General features: G+C 37.0%; 1 protein-coding gene, 2 non-coding genes and 1 pseudogene across 3 annotated transcripts; all 4 read right to left on the bottom strand.

The window, feature by feature from the left end:
- The window catches only part of LOC125843068 (F-box/FBD/LRR-repeat protein At1g13570-like), a 214,622-nt pseudogene that overhangs the window by 7,269 nt on the left and 185,731 nt on the right, over positions 1-21,622 (bottom strand).
- Positions 13,845-13,930, bottom strand: LOC125843393 (small nucleolar RNA snoR114). The gene has a single exon (XR_007443991.1). It is a non-coding gene; the product is annotated as a small nucleolar RNA snoR114 (small nucleolar RNA).
- TRNAG-GCC (transfer RNA glycine (anticodon GCC)) lies at positions 13,935-14,005 on the bottom strand. The gene has a single exon. It is a non-coding gene; the product is annotated as a tRNA-Gly (tRNA).
- Positions 14,353-15,600, bottom strand: LOC125842299 (bZIP transcription factor 49-like). The gene has a single exon (XM_049521580.1). It carries the CDS (start codon positions 15,598-15,600, stop codon positions 14,353-14,355), a length of 1,248 nt encoding a protein of 415 aa, XP_049377537.1.

Here is a 21,622-nt window from a genome sequence, read left to right as displayed (position 1 = left end):
GAGAAAAGGATGAAAAGACAGATGTCAAAAGGTTGCCAACTCTGATGTAGTTGGTGCACAACCTTTGAGAACAACATGCTCTCAGCCAATGGCATTGTCCCATGGGTATATGTCCATCTTGATAATAGTCTCTCCTCCAAACACAAACCTAAGATTTGGCAAACAAAAACTTGGATTTTCTCTGAAAATTCATAAGCTTGAAAAGAAGGCCATCTTCAAAGAAGAACACTACTCAACTCAACAAAGGGACCTGATAAAGTGCTGAAGAGTCTTTATTGTATTTTGAGCTTTGTTTCTTATGTGCTTACATTGTAAATCTATTCATGTGTTATAAATGAATTAGATCTTTGTTTTGTTCATCTAAAAGTCTAAGTTGATTAAGGTTAACTGATTTAGTGGGTAGTGTTGTATCTGCTTAGTCAAATTCTAAGTCATCTAGGAGCTAGCTAATTTAGTGGGCAGTGTTGTATTTGCTTAGTTAAAGTCTAAGTTATCTAGGGTAGGATGACTTAGTGGGCAGTGTGGTATAAGCTTAGGCTTAGTAAGTAGTAGGCATATTACTTAGTGTTGAGATTAAGTGTTTAATCTCTTGATGGTAGTAATCTGTGTTTCACTTTTACTTGAGAAGATTAGTGAAAACAGTTGAAAATCCTGTGCGACAGGTCATGGTTTTAATCCCTTGAGCAAGGAGGTTTCCACGTAAAATCATTGTGCCCTATTTACATTGTGCCATTTATTTTCTCTCGTTTTACTTCAGTTACTGTTCTTGTTGAGTCAAGGGACCTGGTCCGTTGAATGATAGTGGACGCATATATGCCAACAATTGGTATTAGAGCTTGGTCTCTCTATCTGGTTAACACCAAGCGAGAGATTCCTATGAATAATGGCTGCTCCACTAGGCATGCAAGAAGGTCGGTCTCCAATGAAGCCACGTCTATTTGATGGTCAGTACTATTGGTGGTGGAAAAAGTGCATGTTTGACTATATAATGGTTGAAGATTGTGAGATGTGGGATGTTATTTGTGAGGGTCCCTATGTGCCAACTATAAAAGTATAAAATGGGGATGTCACAAGGGTCGTTCTTAAAACCCGACAGTAATACAACGACTTTGACAAAAGGGAAGTTGAGAAAAATTACAAGGCTAGGAAGCTCTTAATGTGTGGAATCGAAGCAAATGAATACGATCTGAATTCATCTTGTGAATTAGCCAAGGAAGTCCGGAATCGCTTGAGAATAGTGTACAAAAGTACTGAGCAAACAAAAAAGCCTAAGTTAGATCTCTTAACTACTCAGTTTGAAAGTTTCACCTTGGAAGAAGGTGAATCTATTCATAAAATGCGTACTAGATTCTCCACCATTACAAATGAGCTCATGTTCCTAGAAGAACCAGTCACTGCGTGGAAACAGGTTACTAAGATACTAGAGATTCTTCCCAGATCTTGGATTGATGAACTTGATATTGTCTATGAGGCAGAGGATCCTGAAGTACTGTCGTTGGATGCTCTATTTGAACATCTTCAAGTTCATGAGATGCACAGAAGAATAGACGGTCTCACTCTCAAAGGCAAAAACAAAAGAAAGGACCAGGTTCGGGACAAGTCACTAGCTCTTAAAGTGACATCATGTGAAACCTCTGATGAAGATGAGGACATGGCATACCTCACTAAGAAATTTCAGAAAATAGTGAGGAAATATGAAGGTCTTCAAAAGGGAGGGAACTCCAGCAGGGCTGTAAATGCAAACGATCTTTGTCACAAACTTGAATATAAAGACTATGTCAAGGCTGGAGGAGAAAAGGACAAGAGAAGGGACCTGGTTCCTGATAAGAGTCGAAGAAAACTAGCTGTGTACTATGGTGTGAAGAAGGCCCTTGTAGTCTGTGAAGATACCTCAAGTGACTCAGAAGAGTCTGACCATCCTGAAGATGCTTCCATGCTTGCGGTGAAAGATGATGATGTTAGCTTCGATGAAGTGTTTGCCTTTGTGGCAAATCTGATGGTGAAGAAGCTGAAGAAGAGGTAACCCTCTCTGACCTTAAACAAAATTTGCATGTTTATTCTGCCAAAAGGTTGAGGAATCTAGCCGCTGTTCTGATTGACTCTATCATTGAGTTAACAACTGAAAAGGATTTGATGAACAACATCCTAGATATCCTTCATGAAGAAAAGGTAGCCTTGGTTGACCAAATGTCTGTTATGGAAGAATAATTGATAGTTCTGGAAACTGAAAATCTAGAACTAAAGGAAAAGACAAAAGGGGTGACGACTACAACATCTAAAGGAAAGAACGAGGCCAACAGCTTGCAGCTGGAGCTTGAAAATAAGCTGCACACTGCTGAAATGAAGATGAACTTGGCTCTTGAAAGAAATCTGGTGTTGGAGAGGGACCTGGTTCGTGTAAAAGAGGAATTGAACAAATCCCTCAAATGGACCACTTCCTCTAAAATGCTTACAAATGTAATCAGTCAGGGTAACTGATGTGAGGACAAAATACACATTTTTAATCATTATTTGCCTCACATTTATTATTTATATTTGTCCTTTTTTAGCAGCAATTTTATGGATTGTGCTGAATAGTATATTTTATTTGTAGGATTAAATTGGTGGAAAAGATGAAGAAGTTTGGACCTAAAACAAATTAAAGATGAGAGGTTGAAGAAGAAAATCAAGCAGTCAATTTAATGGATTAAATGAAATAAAATAATATATTCATATATATGGCAAATGGCGGCTGAGCAATCTCAAATCAATTTACTGCCACGTGACAGCCAATGAAGTCCCCTCGGCGGCACAATTCACACGGACCGCTTCACAAAAAAAAAGGGAATCCAATTCTTTTGATTTTGGATCACTGAATTAATTTGGACTCAATTATTTTATTTAGAGTTTTCTATATCTATAAATAGTCTATAGAAATAATTATTTAAGGAGGAAAGAACCAAGAAACAATACACAATATAAATTTTCTTCTAGCTTAGGAACTTTGGAAGAGCCGTCGTGGAGGCCGGAGAATTGTGATTTATTATTTCTTCTCCTTTATTATTTATTTGTATTCGTGATTAATAAAAGATAGTTCAGTTATTGTTCTTAAATTTTTATGATTAACACAAGCATATTTATTTTAGTAAATTTTGATTGTATTTTTGAGATAATGAGTAGCTAAATTTCATAACTAGGGTTGTGGGAACCATATGCGATTTACAAAGTATGAAAAATAACTAAGTAATTCTTGAATAGTGTTGAAGCATGCATTGATAATTCGTTCGTCTAGAAGTCTTTTTAACGGTGCACAACGTTAGAACTCACCTTGTTGCTACTTGCCGGACCAAGGAGGTAGTTAATAAGAAAAGAATTATCAACATAGATTTAGTGAGATACTATCTAATAGTCTAATGTAAATTGGTGCGAGGGTGAAAACTAAGCCATACATTGATGTGATGTCTAATATGAGGTAAATGTTAGGGTTAGTAAATTATACACACGTAGCCGGACCAAGGTGCGGAGTGAAATTCTCTATTTGCCGGACCAAAGATTTAGAGATACATAACTTACCACTTTGCATGTGATACACTAGGATAGGATTACTATTATTAGGATCATCCCGTTATGAGCTTATGAGGAACACATTCCTAGTTATTTCTAATAATCTGAATATAAATAAATACTTAGTTCAAAACTATTTATATTGTTTTCATTTTATTTCAATTTAAATCCCCCCCCCCCCCCATTTTTATATAACGACTATTGAGTTAAATATTTGCTATTGATAATATTCTTTCATATTCTCTGTGGGATCGACCCCGACTCATAGTTGGGTAAATATATTACATATGATCGTTTATATTTCTTTTCAAGAAATATATTTGAACGTTATCATGAACAACAGTAGAAGAGGGCTGGGTTGTGAGAAGATAGATTCCCCATACAATCCTCATATAAAAAATATTGTTGTTGTTGACAATATACTATGTTTGCATTGCGGGCGAGATGATTATCTGAAAAAGGAGTGTCCAGCTTGGAAGAAAACTCAAGGAAGTTCTTCAAATTATTCTAAACAGAGGAACAAACAGAAGAAAGGACCTGGTCTTGCCTCTGGTCCTAAGTTGAAGAAAACCGGTCTGCCTCACTGGACAAAAATTTTTCTTGTCACTCTGTTATCTGCTTACTGGGAACTCCATCTCAAATGGGTTCCCAAGGCTAACAAGTGATTTGCTATGCAAGTGAGAGGAGGTAGCATCAGTCAGTGTTGGTTTATGAATAGTGGATGCTCAAAGCACATGACTGAGAAAGCTAAAAACTTTCTCTCTCTCTCAAGGCACTTCAAGGTGGAGGTGTCTCTTTTGGCAATGGCAAAAAATGGTACATTCTTGGTGTAGGTAAGACTTGAAAGGAAATGAAGTCAAGTTCCTATCAGATAAATATGTGGTCACGACCTGATCTCTCGAATGATGATGCTGACAAGAAGGGGAAAAGAACATGTACTGCTGATGTAAACATTGGTCGTTGTAACATTCTCACTTCCCTTGATGCTTAAGGTGAGAATGTTGATCTATGATACATGAGACTTTGTCAGTTGAGCATTTCTCTCTAAACAAACTTGTGTCAAGGGACCTGGTCCACAGTCTTCTCAAAATAAAATGTACAGATGGCAAAGTTTGTGATGCTGGTGTTAAAGAGAAGCAGATCAGACCATCCATCAAGCGGAATAAGAAGTATTTTAATCTTCCAAAGAACTTTCAGGCTGAAGTGGTAAATGTTACATGTTCTGTGACAAAAAATGATGATATTGAGAAGTTTAATCCAGTAATCCCAAAGAAGCCGATGCAGATGATGAACCTAAGGAGGGACCTGGTCCAGTAGACAATACTGAACAAAAATGATACAGTTCAAAGTATGTCACTCGATTCCAGACAGGCTGACAGGATGTCCAAGTTCCTCTTCCACAATGGTTTCAAAAGAGGTAAAATTGACAAAATTCTCTTCTTGAAATCACAAAGGTAAGGACTTGCTGATTACTCAAGTATATATCGATGATATCATCTAAGAAGCAACTTTTGAGGTGTTATGTGAAGAGGTTGCCGCACTCATGGGTAGTGAGTTCTAAATGAGCATGATCAGTGAATTCTTCATACATGTACAAATCAAGCAAACCTTTAAAGCTTTTCAAAATGGAAGGTCAAGTGGTTGACATCTTCACCAAAGTTCTAAGCAAAGACCAGCTTGTCAAGAACAAGGACTTGGTTCAAGCTCAGAGAAGCTATAGAAGAAGTTTCATATTATGGATGCCAAGACAATTGATATTCTCATGGGGACCAACTCGAAGCTAAGTGCAGATGGATTTGGTCCAGATGTAAATGATACAAGTGATATGATTTGTGCAAGATTCCAAGCTTGTCCAACGGAATCACATTCAAAGGCTGCTAAGAGAATCCTAAGACACTTGATGAAGATAGGGACTTTGTTCTACTCTATCCACCAGGAGATTGTGTGTTGATTGGAGTAATATGGTGATGTTGATTATGTTGGGTATCAAGCTAATAGAAAGAACATGAATGAATCATTTTCTGGGCTCATATCTCATTCATGGGGAATTAATGGCAAGATTTTGTTGCTCTTTCAACAATTGAGGCAAGGTATGTAGCAGATGCAGACTGGTGTGCTCAATTCTTGTGGATCAAACAACAGCTTGAAGTTCTTAGAGTGCTTACTCAGACTATCCCTCTCTTGTGTGCTATCACAAGTGCTCTCACTATGGTTAAGAACTCAGTCCACTATAAAAGGACTACGCATATTGATGTGAGACATCACTTTCTAAGGGATCATATTGAGAAAGAAAATATCATCTTGTATTTTTGTAAGATCAATGATCAAATCGCTGATATCTTCACAAAAGATCTGACGAGGGACCTCGTCAGGATAAACAAATTGAAGTTGGGGATGGTGAAACTGGACTAAATGGATCCTGCCTGAAGCAATCAACGATCTTATGACTTTGCAAAGGGAGAATGTATCCTTGTTTTTCAGTTGTGTATGTTTTAGCAAATTCAATCTTATACCTTTTAGGTATACACATGGTAGACTTGCTGAAGGAAAAGGGAGGTCAGGACAAATCTAGGCAATCACATTCAAACTACCGAGAGGGACCCGATCCGTTCTCGAAGGTTAGCACTCTTAATATTGCATTTTGAATTATGCATGAGAACCATTGCAATTGCCACATGTCTGTCATTCAGGTATCTGATCGATGTGTCATCATTTGAATACCAATATGACACTTCCTTTCACATGATACACTATTTCACCTCCTTACTCCATATTTCTTTCCATCTCCCCAAAAAATTCAAATCCCTTTCCAAAAATCAGAAATTTTCAAAACCCTCATTTCTTCTCTCTAAAAAAAATACTTCAAATAGTTAAACCTTTTGTTTCTACTAGAGAACTTTTTGATAAAAAAAAATTTTGAGTGTGAAGAAGGACCAGGTTCAGCAAGCAAAATGAAAAAAAATTAATGAAATAATCCCTTTGTTATTGACCTATTCATCTCAGAGCCCATGAGTAAGTTTGAGTTTACCAACCTTTTGTCATACTGTGGGAATATATGCACAAGATCATATCTTCTAAGGATGGTAAATATGGTATGAGAGATGGGTACCTTCTGACTTGGAATGTGAATGTGTTGATGGGAAGATAGAGAACAAGAGTAATGTGTCTAAGTTGTTGGTAGAAAATGAGAAACTCAAGCTTGCTTTGGAAGCTATGACAGTTGTTGTTGCTAACAGGGATACTTAAATAGTGTGTTTAAAGGCTCAGCTTTTGAAAATCACAATCAGAGGGACTAGGTTGAGAAGAACTGGCAGCCCTGAAGATTTACCATAAAGCTCGGGCAGTGAAGAATATTGAACTTCAAGAGAGGCTTCTGAGAAATTATGCGGAGGCAAATGCACTCCTAAGCTTACACTTTAAATTTCCGTGTTCCTAAGCCCCTCACTTTTCCTAAATTACCATGTCAGTCCTCGTTCCTCCTCTTCTGTTGAAACTCAGTGGGATTTGTCCTGGTTCTCATTCATAATAATATTTGCAATGCTTTGATTGCTGATCTTTTATTTATGAATGAAAAATGCCTTATTTCTACTGACTTGTCTCATTACTTTATGCATTTTTATTCATGCTCAGTGTTGCCCAAGTGGCCATGAATTTGCTTGAACTGCATTTCTGTCAACTTGGTTTACTGCTTTATCCTTTTTTTATGATGTCAAAAGGGGGAAGATTTTTTTGGGTATGAGATCAATGAGATGGCATGGTCATGCTGATAGGGGGGAAGAAGTGCTAATTGAAGAGGACATGGCTATGTCGATAGGGGGAAGAAGTTGAAAAAGTTTGTCATCATCAAAAAGGGGGGAAATGTTATTTTGTTGTTGATGTGAAATTTTGATGATTTGACAAACTTCGAAAATGATGCAAAAAGGGGACCAATCCAGTTACCTGAAGAGGCATGCTAATAGAAGGAACTGGTGAAAGGGGGAAGAAGGTGAATAAGTTTGTTATCGTCAAAAAGGGGGAAATGTTACATTGGAGCTGATGTTAAGTTTTAATGATTTAACAAACTTAGGGATCTAACAAGGGACCAGAACCATGAAAGGGTTTTCTGGTATTTGGACTGATGAAAGGGGAAATGAATGAATAAACTCAACATGAGGAATATTTGTGTGTCTTCATCAAAAAGGGGGAAAATGTTATATTCTAGTGTTTTGATGATCCTCACAAATGCAGGGACCTGGTCCTTGGCAGAGTACTTCCGTCCAGATTCAAAGTGGTGCACAACTATAAAACTATCTTTACAGTTGTCTTGTCAAGTTGGTTGGTGAGATGTGCAGCGTACTTAACCAATAGGAAGGGCAGACAAAGTTGCTTGTTTAAGTGGTCAAAACCCTTGTTAGTAACTGATATATACAACAATAAACAAACAACAATATTCATTCAAGAAGAGAGAGAGCTATCAAGTCTTTTTCAAGAACTCAAGCATCAAAGAACGAAGCAAGGACCTGGTCCCGAAAAGTCTGCATACGAGAAAAGGACTAAAGACAGCTATCAAAATGTTGCCAACTCTGATGTAGTTGGTGCACAGCCTTTGAGAACAACATGCTCTCAGCCAATGGCCTTGTCCAAGGGTTTGTGTCCATTTTGTTAATAGTCTCTTCTCCAAACACAAACCCAATATTTGGCAAACAAAAACTTGAATTTTCTCTGAAAATTCATAAGCTTGAAAAGAAGGTCATCTTCTAGGAAGAACACTACTCAACTCAACAAAGGGACCTGATAGAGTGCTGAAGAGTCTTTGTTGTATTTTGAGCTTTGCTTCTTATGTGCTTACATTGTAAATCTATTCATGTGTTATAAATGAATTAGATCTTTGTTTTGTTCATCTAAAAGTCTAAGTCGGTTAAGGTTAACTGATTTAATGGGTAGTGTTGTATCTGCTTAGTCAAATTCTAAGTCATCTAGGAGCTAGCTGATTTAGTGGGCAGTGTTGTATCTACTTAGTTAAAGTCTAAGTTATCTAGGGTGGGATGACTTAGTGGGCAGTGTGGTATCTGCTTAGGCTTAGCAAGTAATAGGCGTATTACCTAGTGTTGAGATTAAGTATTTAATCTCTTGGTGGTTGTAATCTGTATTTCACTTTTGCTTGAGAAGATTAGTGAAAACAGTTGAAAATTTTGTGCGACAGGTCGTGGTTTTACTCCTTGATCAAGGAGGTTTTCACGTAAAATCAATGTGCCCTATTTACATTGTGCCATTTATTTTCTCTCGTTTTACTTTAGTTACTGTTCTTGCTGAGTCAAGGGACCTGGTCCGTTGACTGATAGTGGACGCATATATTCCAACATAAGCACATAGTGGTTATTAGCTGATAAAGTGAGATTGTTTTTGATAAATTCACGGCTAGAGATTAAAGCAAGCCAAGATTTCGATACATACCTGAATTTCAAGAGGGATTTCACGGAAACCCTCAAAAGGATTTCAGTGATGAGTTCAGGTGGCAGAATTTCAGTCAAGTTCGAATCTTTCATTGGATTTGATGGAAATTGAGCTCTTTTTCTGTGATTGGAGGCTTTAGAAGCCATTTTTGTTGCAGAAATTTTGAGTTGTGAATACCTAATTATACTGATATTATTTTAATTAAGGGAGGTTTTGGTAAGAAGGATGTTTTTGGTAGAGTTATAATTAGTAAAACATTTGGGATTGTTTGTTCATGTACTTTATTTATCGTCATTGTAAAGTATAGCCAAACAGGAAATTGTTTACGAATATCGAGGAAAGCTTAATATAAAAAATATTTCCATCACCACAAAAATCCAAATTTAGCAACGTTTATAAGGGAAAAGGCGATCTTAGCAAATCAAAATGAATAGGTAAATGAATTAAACGAGATGTTGATAGATAAATTTTCTCAACTTATAAATGATTTATCGTGCGTTTAACAACTACATTCAAAAAAATACAATGACACAATCTGCTGGCAGTTATGTGTTCATCTCATGAATTCAACTTTCTCCGCCTGAAAATGATGTCCTTTTAAATTTAGTCGTAAACAATTTCCTGTTTGGCTATACTTTACAATGACGATAAATAAAGTACATGAACAAACAATCCCAAATGTTTTACTAATTATAACTCTACCAAAAACATCATTCTTACCAAAACCTCCCTTAATTAAAATAATATCAGTATAATTAGGTATTCACAACTCAAAATTTCTGCAACAAAAATGGCTTCTAAAGCCTCCAATCACAGAAAAAGAGCTCAATTTCCATCAAATCCAATGAAAGATTCGAACTTGACTGAAATCTTGCCACCTGAACTCATCATTTTGAGGGTTCCCATGAAATCCCTCTTGAAATTCAGGTCTGTAGCGAAATCTTGGCTTGCTTTAATCTCTAGCCGTGAATTTATCAAAAACAATCTCAGTTTATCAGCTAATAACCACCATGTGCTTATTTCATCGAGGACTTGAAAACCTGGGTCTCAATCAGCTGACTCCCGGATTGACCGAATCCATTTGGGCTTGGGTCAATCTGACTGGGTTTTGAAACACTGAGAGATTTTGGGTTGATAATGGCGGCAACATCAGCATCTGCAGGTGGGAAGATGTCATCCATGGTTAAGTCGATGTCGAGGTCAAGGTCGAGATCGTTCAACGATCGAGGATGTGAATTCATCATCTTACCAGTGAAATTTTCAGGCGATGTATTCAAATTTTACTACAACAGAGAAGAGAGGGCTTTGTGTTGGGGCTAACTGGGGTTTAGGTCTCTTATATATAGTGGGGTTTATCATTTGACTATAATGAGTTGTTTTGTTCAGCCAAAAGGTATCCGGATTCATCTTAATTTTGGTACTAATAACAACAAGTTTGAGGTATAGATTCATCTTAAGATTAATAATAATCTCAAATTTATTCTTGAGATATCTTATTTTATCTCATGAACCAAACAACCCCTAAGAGCATCTTTGGAAAGTAATTGAATTTGACTCTACGTACTTAAGTCTAATACAAAAGCCCTTTCTTCTCTGTTGTAATAAAATATATCATTTGAATACATTGCCAAAAAGTTTCACTGGTATGATGGCGAACTCATATCCTCCATCGAACTCGACCTTGACCTCGATATCGACTTAACCATGGATGACATCTTCCCACTGGCGGATGAGTATACTGATGCTGCCACCATTCTCAACCCAAGATCTTTCAGTGTTTCAAAATCAGGTCAAATAGACCCAAACATGAATGGATTCGGTCAATCCGGGAGTCAGCTGATCAAGACCCGGGTTTTCAAGTCCTCACCGGAATTACATCACGATTCCATCGATATGGGTACTACACCCGAGGCAAGTCATAGACCTGGAAATCATAGTTCGAGTGGATCCCCTGTTTTGAAGACAGATGTCTCTGATTTTGTGGTAAATAGTGAAGGAGATGAAAAGAGGAAATTAAAAAGAATGAGGAATAGAGAAAGTTCTCAAATTTATAGGCAAAAAAAAAGGATTACGTTGAGGAGTTAGAGGAAAAGAGTGGATTATGGACGCTTCATATGTGCATGCAAGGAAGATGAAAAGTACTCCATTAGCATATGGCTCTAAATATTCATCGCTACAAAAACTTTATTATGGATAATGACAATGCCGAAGAAGAGCTCTAACATAGTAAGATTTACAAGTTCTACATTTCAAGGATTCTTTCTTAAGCTCCAAGTTTCTAAAGATTATATTGAGCAATTTGGAATGTAAGGTCGAGTCAAGAGGCAAATTCAGGATTTGAAGACTTTGCGTGCACCAAGGTGGATCCTCTAGCTTGTACCAATAGCACAATGACACTCCAATGCTTTTCATGGGTTCACGGTTAATTATATTCTAATTTCTGTCAATTTCTCAAGATATACATACATATATATACATGATTTTTTTTAAGTGAACGGGTGCATGTGCACCCCAACTAGAGGGGTGGGTCCGCCTATGAGGTCGACAATTTGGTTCAGTACCTAAATTTGGTAACGTCAATTTTGTTTCCATTTTTCTTTGTCTTCGGTTATTGTATTAAAGTGCATGAGTAAAAATGTTTTGCTTTTGCTAAGTGAATGCACAACTCCACATTTGGCCTTCAAACAATAAAATACTTCAAGTTGCCGCTCTAACACAATTTTAATACACATAATATTTATGCCATTTTTAAAAACTTATTCATAGATATGGGATTCACACGCAACGCGCGTATTCAAAAACTAGTTATACTTTAAAAAGGGAACATGTATACAAAAAATAAACAAAAAAATTAACATGAAAAAGTAACACTATAATTATAAATTGCGAATCTAATAACTGAGACCATAGGCTTAACTGAAAAGATCAGAAGGTACCTCAATTTTAGATCATTAAGGATCCGATCTCTAGATCTGTACCTGTATCGGACACCCGCACCGGAGTCCGAGCAACTTAGTTTGTATTTGTCAATTACTCACAACCTCTACTGAAAATGAATCGACTAGATCTATGGAAAGGCTAGACTTACTTGTCTAGTTGGATCCATAACAATCACCACCCGTACCTGTATCCATACTTGGACACCCGCACCAGAGTTCGTACCTGGATCCATACACCCAAATCTTTAAATAAAGGTCATTAAGGATCCGACCTCTAAACCTGCATTTGCATTCGACACCTGCACCAGAGTCTGAGCAACTTATCTTGTGTTTGTCAACTATTCAAGACTTTTATAGAAAATGAATCGGCTAGATCTGTGGAAAGGCTAGACTTGCATGTCCAGTTGGATCCATAACAATCACCACCAGTACCTGCATCCGTACTAGAACACCCTCACCAGACTCCACACCTGAATCTGTATCCCAAATCTTTAAATTAGATTATTAAGAATCTGACCTCTAGATCTGCATTTGTATCGGACACCTGCATTGAAGTCTGTACTTGTCAATTATTCACAACTTATATTGAAGATGAATCAACTAGATCTTGGAAAGGCTAGACTTACCTGTCTTGTTGGATCCATAACAATCACCACCTTATCTTTTATCGACAGGAAAATATATGAAAGTAACCATATATAGCTAGATCTCTTAGAAACTAATAATTAAGAGACTAAACTTTTTTGCAAGAAGAGACTGATGCAATATTCATTGAGGAAAAATGTTATCAAATTGTAAACAAGAAGGAATGATGAATCTTAAACTGAGAGAGTTGGAAAGATAACTCAAGTTAATGCCATTTTATCATGGGTGTATCTCTATATATATAATAAAAATTTTGCTTGTAAGCGGCCAAGACGCGTTATTTTGAACACCTGGCGACTTTTGATTCATTCTTGTTTTGACTAAGAGTTGCCACATAATTTGAACACATGGCATCATTTTGTTGGCCTTGGATTTGACTGAAATGTCACTTCATTGAATATGTGACATGAGTTAACGTTTGGGCCGTAAATTGAAATGGACGTTGGGTCTGAAAATAATAAAAATGAGATTTAGTTGATTTGTGAAGTCCAAATTAATTATTCAATCCAAATAAGTTCAAGACTTGATCCAAATTTAGTATGGATTAGACCCAATATATTTTGTTATGTGTTTACAACGTTCTCTTGAGATCTTATCCAAAAAATATCTCATAAATCGTCGAGAGTACTTGTCTAAATATATTTCATTATATTGTAAATAGTAATAAACGTTATCAATTCATGATATTCCCTTGACATCAATTCATGATATTCACCACCCAAATACCCCATTTTTGAAATGGCTAAGATCATCATCTTCCTATAAACTTGATGCGAGATTGAATATTATTTTATTTATCTTCTAATTCAAGAAGGGGAGCCTTGGAGGAGGTCATCTTGTGGTCGGACCCTCCCTCAAACACGGCATATAGTGCAAACTTTAATGCATCAAACTGTCTTGGTTTATCTTCTAATTCACACCTTTTTCTTATCAATTCTAGGTACGTAGATAAAAAAAAAACTTATTGAATTGTAATTATGTTTATTAGTTTCCTCCTAATAAAAGAGGAAGTATATAAAAATCAAGTAAATCTACTATGTTAATTAGCTATATCGCTTTGACTTTAAAAAAATGTTGTCACACGTGTATCGAATCCTTCAAAAATGTATTTCTTTTGAACATAAATTCTTTTCGCATAATGGTGGAAAAAGTCGTGATATGAACATAACTTAACCCTCGGGGATATCTTTTCACGTACGAATTTACGAAACAAAAAAACAAAGCTCAGATACACTACATTTCATCATATCTTTTCACGTACGAATTTACGAAACAAATAAAACAGAGCTCAGATACACTACATTTCATCATTTAAATCAGATGACTATGAAGACCCAACTTCACAATTTGTGCAATAGTCATCACAGCTCTAAATGCACCAGCCGGGAATCGAACCCGGGTCTGTACCGTGGCAGGGTACTATTCTACCACTAGACCACTGGTGCTACTTGTTAAATGTGAGACCTAAGACATATATTTCTAATAAAATTTCTTTCCTTTTTCCCCTCTTGCAATTAGGAAGATGATGCTGTACTTGATCTTCTGGATATACTAAGGACAACAAGTACTGTCCTTCAAATGTACTAGGGCTAACTGAAATTGTTTCAAAACCTCTCTACTCGAGTTTAGCTGAGAGAAAATTGAAAAATAAAAAAAAGAAACTGGCTCCAAAACTTCTTCACAAGCAATATTGTTCAATCAATAACAATTTAAAATAAATACAATGTTCAAGAGAGCGCAAAGCTACAGACACAGAGAAAATAAGGATGGTATTGCTCATGGAAAGAAGATACTAAGTAGCTCTTGGAGCAGCCCATTCTACTCTAAGGATGAGATTGTGATAACAATAACCATTGAGCTTGTTTATGGCCCTCTCAGCATCTTCTCTGTTCACAAAGTTGACAAAACCAAATCCTCTGCTCATTCCTGTATTTTGATCAATCGCAACATACACTCGGCTGACATGACCAAAGGGACAGAACAGCTCCAACAAATCAGCCTCACGAGTGTTCTCAGAAAGGTTGGTCACCCTAACAGAGTTTTCGTCATTTCTTCTTCTCATCTCAGTTCCCTCACCACTTCCGCTCGCTGAAGCACCACCTCTCATGATCGGAGGAACGTAAGCACTCTTTTGAGAACCAGCCCCAGCAGCAGGCGCTTCCCTTGACGTTGGAAGAGCCACTGCTTGTGGTTTCCTCGGAATGGGCTTGATCACCAAATGAGGCGCTTGTGATCCTTCTGGCCTCACCATATAAGGCGGAGCACCAAACATCCAAGGAGACCTGATTGGGTGATGTGGATTCATCCCAGGGAGTGGTGGTATCTGTGAAGGCACACTAGTGCTGCCCATCTGTGACTTTAAAGTTGCATTCTCCAATGTTAAATGTGATATCATACGATTCAACTCTTGGATTGTTGAATGCATTATCCTCATATTATCCTCTAAATCCTCAACGTAATGTTTTTTCCTTTTCCTATAGAGCCGACAATTTACCCTACGCTTCTCCATTTTTGATTTCTTCTTTTCATCTTTTTCACTATTAACATTTCTAGCATTGCTACCGTCAACCACAAAATCAGATTTTTGGCATTCAAATACATTGTTTGAATCATCACTCACTTTTTTTCTCTTCAAGTCCTCTAATCTAGTTTTCTGTTTTACTACTCCACGTTTCATTGAATTATTCACAACATTAGGAGAGGAAGTTACCAAATTATTCATGCCGCAATTGCCAGAACCTTGATACTCTGATGAATGGCAGTTCAAATTTTTTGAATCATCCAAACACTTGTAGTAATTCCCAGACTCCATGGAAGCCTTGTGATTAGATGACTCTGGCGATACATTCAGGTATTCAACATCGGGAGTTTGGAAGAGATCATCGATGGATAAGTCGATGTTTGTTTCGAGATCATCAAGCATGACTTCGTCTTTGTGTGCAGCAGATTCCACGTTGCTGTCATTATTGATTCCGTTGTCTGGAGGTTGAATTGGGACACCCGAAGAGTCATTTTCCAATGGTTTATGTGAATTCGCCATCAGTTCAGTAAAACTTTCTTGCAACAAATTGAATTGTATATTCAAATAAGATGTTGTTACTCACAGAGAAGAGAGGGTATTGTGTTGGGGTTTAGATCTGTTATATAGTGGGATTGATGGGTTTTAAAAGGTGTGAATGAAATATGAAGAGTTACGACTTTTATGAAGAGTTGCGACTTAAATAAAATGTTGCGACTTTTATGAAAAGTTGCGACTTTCGTGAAGAGTTGTGGCTTTTATGAAGAGTTGTGACTTTTATGAAAAGTTGTGACCTTTTCGAAGGGTTGTAACTTTTTCTAAGAGTTACGGATCCTGATATGTTTTTACGGTCATTAATTTATGTTTATGTTATTAATTTCTATCGTTGAGTACATGGTTTAACCTTTGTTGTTTATGTTTCTGCAAAGGTATGTATTTGTTAGTACAGATTAAATAACAGGGATATCTTAATCTCATGAACCAAACAACTTCTATGAGCATCTTTGGAAAGTAATTAAGTTTGAGTGTACTGACTTAATTCTAACATAAAAAACCTTCTCTTCTCTAGTTTGAGTGCTAAAAACTCATTTGCGTTTATTTGGATCTGTTGCCGGAAAGTTTTATTGATCTGATCATGGTGAATTCACATCCGCCATCAGAAGATGACTCTTCCGGTGTCCCAATTCCACCTCTGGCCAACAGAATCAACAATGACAATGACAACATGGAATCTGCTGCACACAAAGACGGAGTCATGCTTGATGACCTCGAAATAAACATTGACTTATCCATCGATGATGTCTTCCCGCATTACGATGCTGACCTGAATGTGTCGCTGGAATCATCTAATCACGAGTTTCCCATGGAGTCTGTAAATGACTACAAGGTTCCCTTACCGGAGTCTCAAGGTTCTGGTAATTGTCATGAATAATTTGGTAACTTCCTCTCCTAATGTTGTGGAGTAGTTGAACACAAAATTAGATTAGAGGACTTGAAAATAAAAAAAAGTGAGTGATGATTCAAACAATGTATTCAAATACCAAAAATCTGATTTTGTGGTTGACCGTAGCAATGTTAGAAATGTTAATAGTGAAAAAGATGATAAGAGGAAAGCAGACCATGCCAAACTTCACACTTTTGCAAACAGATACACATGAAATTTAACTGCATCACTTGCATTCCCCTGGAATAACATGAAGGATCATAAAAGCTACCATAAACTAGGTATTTAATGCCTGAACTAACACACCGGAGTTGTACATTAGCAAGCAAAATGTTGAGCTACCTACCTACCTAGAATATTTAATCCCTACTACTTCAAGTTGCAACAACATGAACACCCACAGTATTCACAACTATGGATGTACATAGGTCGGTTTGGTTTTTGTTTTTTTATTAAAAAAACTTAAACCAATTATGTCGGTTTATTAAATCTAAAAATCAAATCAAATCACATAAAGTCGGGCTTTTCTGTTTCGGCTTTAGTTGGTTCTTTCTGTTTTTCGGGTTTTTTCTGTTCTTTACAACTATATCGTGTTTGAAAAAAAGTCAAATATATTTTCACTTACCTTAAGCTAAACTTTAAAAATGCTAAATGAATAGAAATCTTCGAAATGACGATAAAATTCACATAAGTACAAAATACTTTTATTGAAATATCTATGTTTATTATGTTAAATTAATAATATTAAAGACTATAGTCAAACTGAATACAAAATAAAATAATAACTTCGAATTTGAAAAACTATAACAATGTAATTGTAACTTCCGATCTTTATACAAAATAAAATATTTACGAAATTTTAAAACCCCAAAATTGAAATAATATATCTAAACATTGAAAACTATAAACTAACTAAAAATATATTACTCTAACAAAGTATATTTATAAATAATATTTTATATATATATATATATATATATATATATTATATCGGTTGGGTTTGGATTCAATTTGACTTTTTTTCTTTTAATACCAAACCAAATCAAGAGTGGTCGATTTTTTTTCAACGTCAAACCAACCAAACCAAATCACAAATCGTTTTTTCTAATTTGATTTGATTCGTCGGTTCGATTTGACTTTACGATTTGGCTTGTACACCCCTATTCACAACAATAAACATCACATGCTAATACATCAATAGTAACAACTATTATACTCAAAAAGGGGAACGTTTATAGAAAAATCAAACTAAAAATTAAAATGATGAAGCAACATTTTAATTATGAATCGCGGATCTAATAACTGATCAGTCCATATGTTTAATGGAGAAAGATCAGAAGGTACCTCAATTTTAGATAATTAAGGATCCGACCTTTACATCCGCACCAGTATCAGACACCTGCATCGAAGTCTGAGCAACTTAGATTGAATTTATAAATTATTCACAACCTCTACTAAAAATGAATCGGCTAGATCTATGGAAAGGCTAGACTTACATGTCTAGTTGGATGCATAACAATCACCACATGTACCTGTATCTGTACTTGGATACCCATACGAGAGCCTATACCTAGATCTGTACCCCAAAATCTTAAATTTAGATAATTAAGGATTCGATCTATAGTTCTGCATCTGTATCGGACATCTGCACAGGAGTACGAACAATCATATCAGGTGTTTGTCGATTATTCATAACTTACTGAAAAAGAATCGACTAGATCTATGGAAATGCTATACTTATATGTCTTGTTGGATCCATAACAATCACCACCCGTACCTGTATCCATACTTGAACACCCGCACCAGAGTCCGTACTCCCAAATTTTAAAATTTAGATCATTAAGGATCCTATCTCTGGATCCGCATCTATATCTTACACCCGCACCGGAGTCCGAGCAACTTAGCTTGTACTTGTCAATTATTCACAACCTAGACTGAAAATGAATCGGCTAGATTTATGGAAAGGCTAGACTTACCTGGTGGATCCATAACAATCGCCTCATCTTTTATCGAGAGGTTCATATATGAAAGCAATCATATACAATTAGATATTTTAGAAAACTAATAATTAAAAGACTAATCTTATTTGCAAAAAAAGACTGATGCAATATCCATTGCGTAAAAATGTTAGTGCATTTGTATCTCTATACATTCTAAACCTTTTGCTTGTAATCGGCCCAGACACGTTATTTTGAACACTTGGCAGCTTTTGGTTCGTTCTTGTTTTGACTCGGAGTCCAAAAAAATATCTCATAAATCTTTAAGAGTACTTGTCTAAATATATTTCTTAGTAAATGGTGATAAATGTCATCAATTCATGATATTCCCTTCACATCAATTCATGGTATTTATGATATTCACATAAATACATTGATGGCTAAAACTTTGTAATTAGGAAGATGATGATCATAGCCATTTCAAAATTTTATAAATTTTAAGAAATAAATCTTATGTTATTGCATCATGTCTAAATACATTTCATTATTAGTAAATGGTAATAAATGTCATTGATTCATTGTTTTATAAAATTATGATATTCACATCAAATGGGCCACAAAATAATTTGAATTACAATGACTTGAAATTTAATACTACTACCATATTACAGGAGACCATCAACAGGCCTAGAGAGCTGGAGGCTAAATTTGCGTAGATGGATTAACAAAGCTTGGTAAACAATTGTTTTCAAGAGTCGTGTGTCAACGTTGTTAGCGCCAAACACTAATTATGAATGTACTTGTACCTCCATTCCCTTGACAAAATACTTTCTTTTTTTTTTTTTAACAAAAGCTGGCCTTTCATTGATGAGATAAGGATACACACTGTAATGACCCTCTTGGTCATTTCTGTGTCTTGCCTTCTGTGTGTCGTTTAGAGCGTTCCTATAGCGACCCCAAGTCATTTATGACTTGCTGGGATTGATAGTTCGGTCACCTGGTCGTTCGTTTGGTTCTAGTGTGAGTTTTTGTGTTTTGGAGCTTATGAACCTTGAACGATCATTTTCGATCAAAAGTTCGAGAAGATGATATCGGAATCCAATTCTGACGATTTCATCAGCTCCGGAAGGATCATTTTAGGCTAGTAGCATGGTCATCATGACTCCCGAGGTTTTCAGCGTGAGTCGGTGCGATTAGGCGTTTTAACTTTAAGTTTAAGCCTAAGTTTGACTTTGGTCAACATTCTGAGTAAACGCGCTCGGATGAGAATTCCGTTAGTGTGGTTAGCTCCGGAATGTCGAGTTTGGTCTAGATTGACCCTTCTTTTGTGTCTGGAGGTTTTCGATATCTTTCCGAGCCCTTTTGTGGGTTTTGACTTAAAATGACTTTTGAAAGTGGGACCCACTTTTTATCGAAATGACCTCTGATGGAAATTTTGACTGCGCCGTTGAATCTGGAATGTTGAATTTGGTATGGTTGCATATCTCGTTTGCGTGCACGGGGTTCCGAACGAGTTCGGAGCACCCCGTCGGTGTTTTTATGTTTTGGAAAAAATTTGCAGAAATATCTGCTATAAATGCAGATATATCAGTCAACTTTTCCAAACTTAAAACCCTCATCTCTCTCTCATCTGTCAACTGATTTAGGTGATTCGAAGTGCAGGAGCTTTGTATTCTCGGTGGCTTTGCTGTAGAGTGTTTGGAAGTTGTCGGGTGCGTGTAGTTCGAGGTAATTTCGTGATTAACCTGACTGCTGTACCCTTTTTCGTTCCTTTGTTTTGGCATTCTTGTTTTGGTCATATTTCACTCATTTTAGCTCTGTTTTGGGTGATTCGGAGTCCCAAATATTGGGAATTATCGTGGCTATCTCGCAGAGTGTTCAAGGAGTGCTGAGAACTTTTCAATTCTCGTTATTTCCGAGTTGAGACTGCTGTTGTTTTCTTTTAAGTTGATTAAAGTGTGGTTTTCTTGCTTGTTGGTTTTTGCTATGTTTTGAGCCTTGAATTGTGTTCCATTTTAGAACACAAGTTCGGGGTGCTGTTTAGGGTCTCTTGACGGAGTCAATTTCAGACAGTTCGGTGCGGATCCCACGATTTTCGTTGTGACTCCAAAATTGACCCATCTCCGTTTGTTGTGATTTTGGTGTTTAAACTACTGTACTAATGTTGTGATCCTATATTTGATAGAGTGACAGCGTTCAAGGGTCGTTCAGGAAGGAAAAGCTCCGTAAAGTGATTTGGAGCGCGCGCGATCTGCCTTAAGGTAGGCTACGACTTCCTTTCTTTTAGATTGAGCTTAATTGTGTAAAAGCATGTCGATTAGAGTGAATTGGGGGTGGGTACCAGTTTCCTACCTTACTTTGATTAGATACCTCATGTTAGGATCGATTGGCCATATTTCGGGTATAGTATCACGTTAACCGGTTTAGTAGAGGTGCATGCTTATATGCTAAATGCTATTGTATACTTCTATGCTATGTATTGTATGCCTTGTTCATCCTTAACCGTAAGCATGATGTCCTTAGTCTAGGTTAGGCTAACATTGCCTTAGACTTATGACCCGTGTGGGCTAGATGCCTTGACTTTCTGTCGACGTCGTTCAGATGACTTAGATCCTTGTAGATTGGAGTGGCAGACTTGAGTCTGATAGTTTGAGCCTTAGATTAGGCGTTATCGCTGCTTGTTGTACTTATGTATCTTCTCCCTCTCATTCTGCGGTGCCGACACATTCTCGAAGGTCCGGTGCATCACTAGAGGCACGGGATTGAGATAGTATAGGCTTGGAGCCTTTTATGTGATTCTTAGAGTGGACGGTGATCCACAGTGGTTGTTGTTGGATTGGATCCTATTAGAGATACCATCACCACCAAGTTCGTTCTTTCTAGCTGGGCTAGGAGTGTATCACTGGCTGGGTAGACTCGGTGATATCGGCAATCGCCCCTAGGCCTCTCTTTCTAGCTGGGCTGGGAGTGTGCTGCTGGTTGGGTGTCCCCGGATCTCTCTTTCTAGCTAGGTTGGGAGCTGATTGCATGGTAGGAGGACTCGCGATATCTACCTCACTCATAGGTCCCTCTTTTTAGCTGGGCTGGGAGTGGACTGTTTGGTTGGGTGCCCCCTGGGGTCACTCTTTCTAGCTAGGCTGGGAGTGTACTGCTGGCTGGGTGG

Source organism: Solanum stenotomum, chromosome 10 (genome assembly GCF_019186545.1).
Source record: "Solanum stenotomum isolate F172 chromosome 10, ASM1918654v1, whole genome shotgun sequence".
Lineage (NCBI taxonomy): Eukaryota > Viridiplantae > Streptophyta > Magnoliopsida > Solanales > Solanaceae > Solanum > Solanum stenotomum.
Note: the sequence above shows the minus strand (reverse complement) of the source record. Positions and strands in the feature narration are given on the sequence as shown.

Coding starts and splice junctions, on each gene's coding strand:
- LOC125842299 (XM_049521580.1), bottom strand. CDS start 15,600: ATGGCGAATTCACATAAACCATTGGAAAATGACTCTTCGGGTGTCCCA.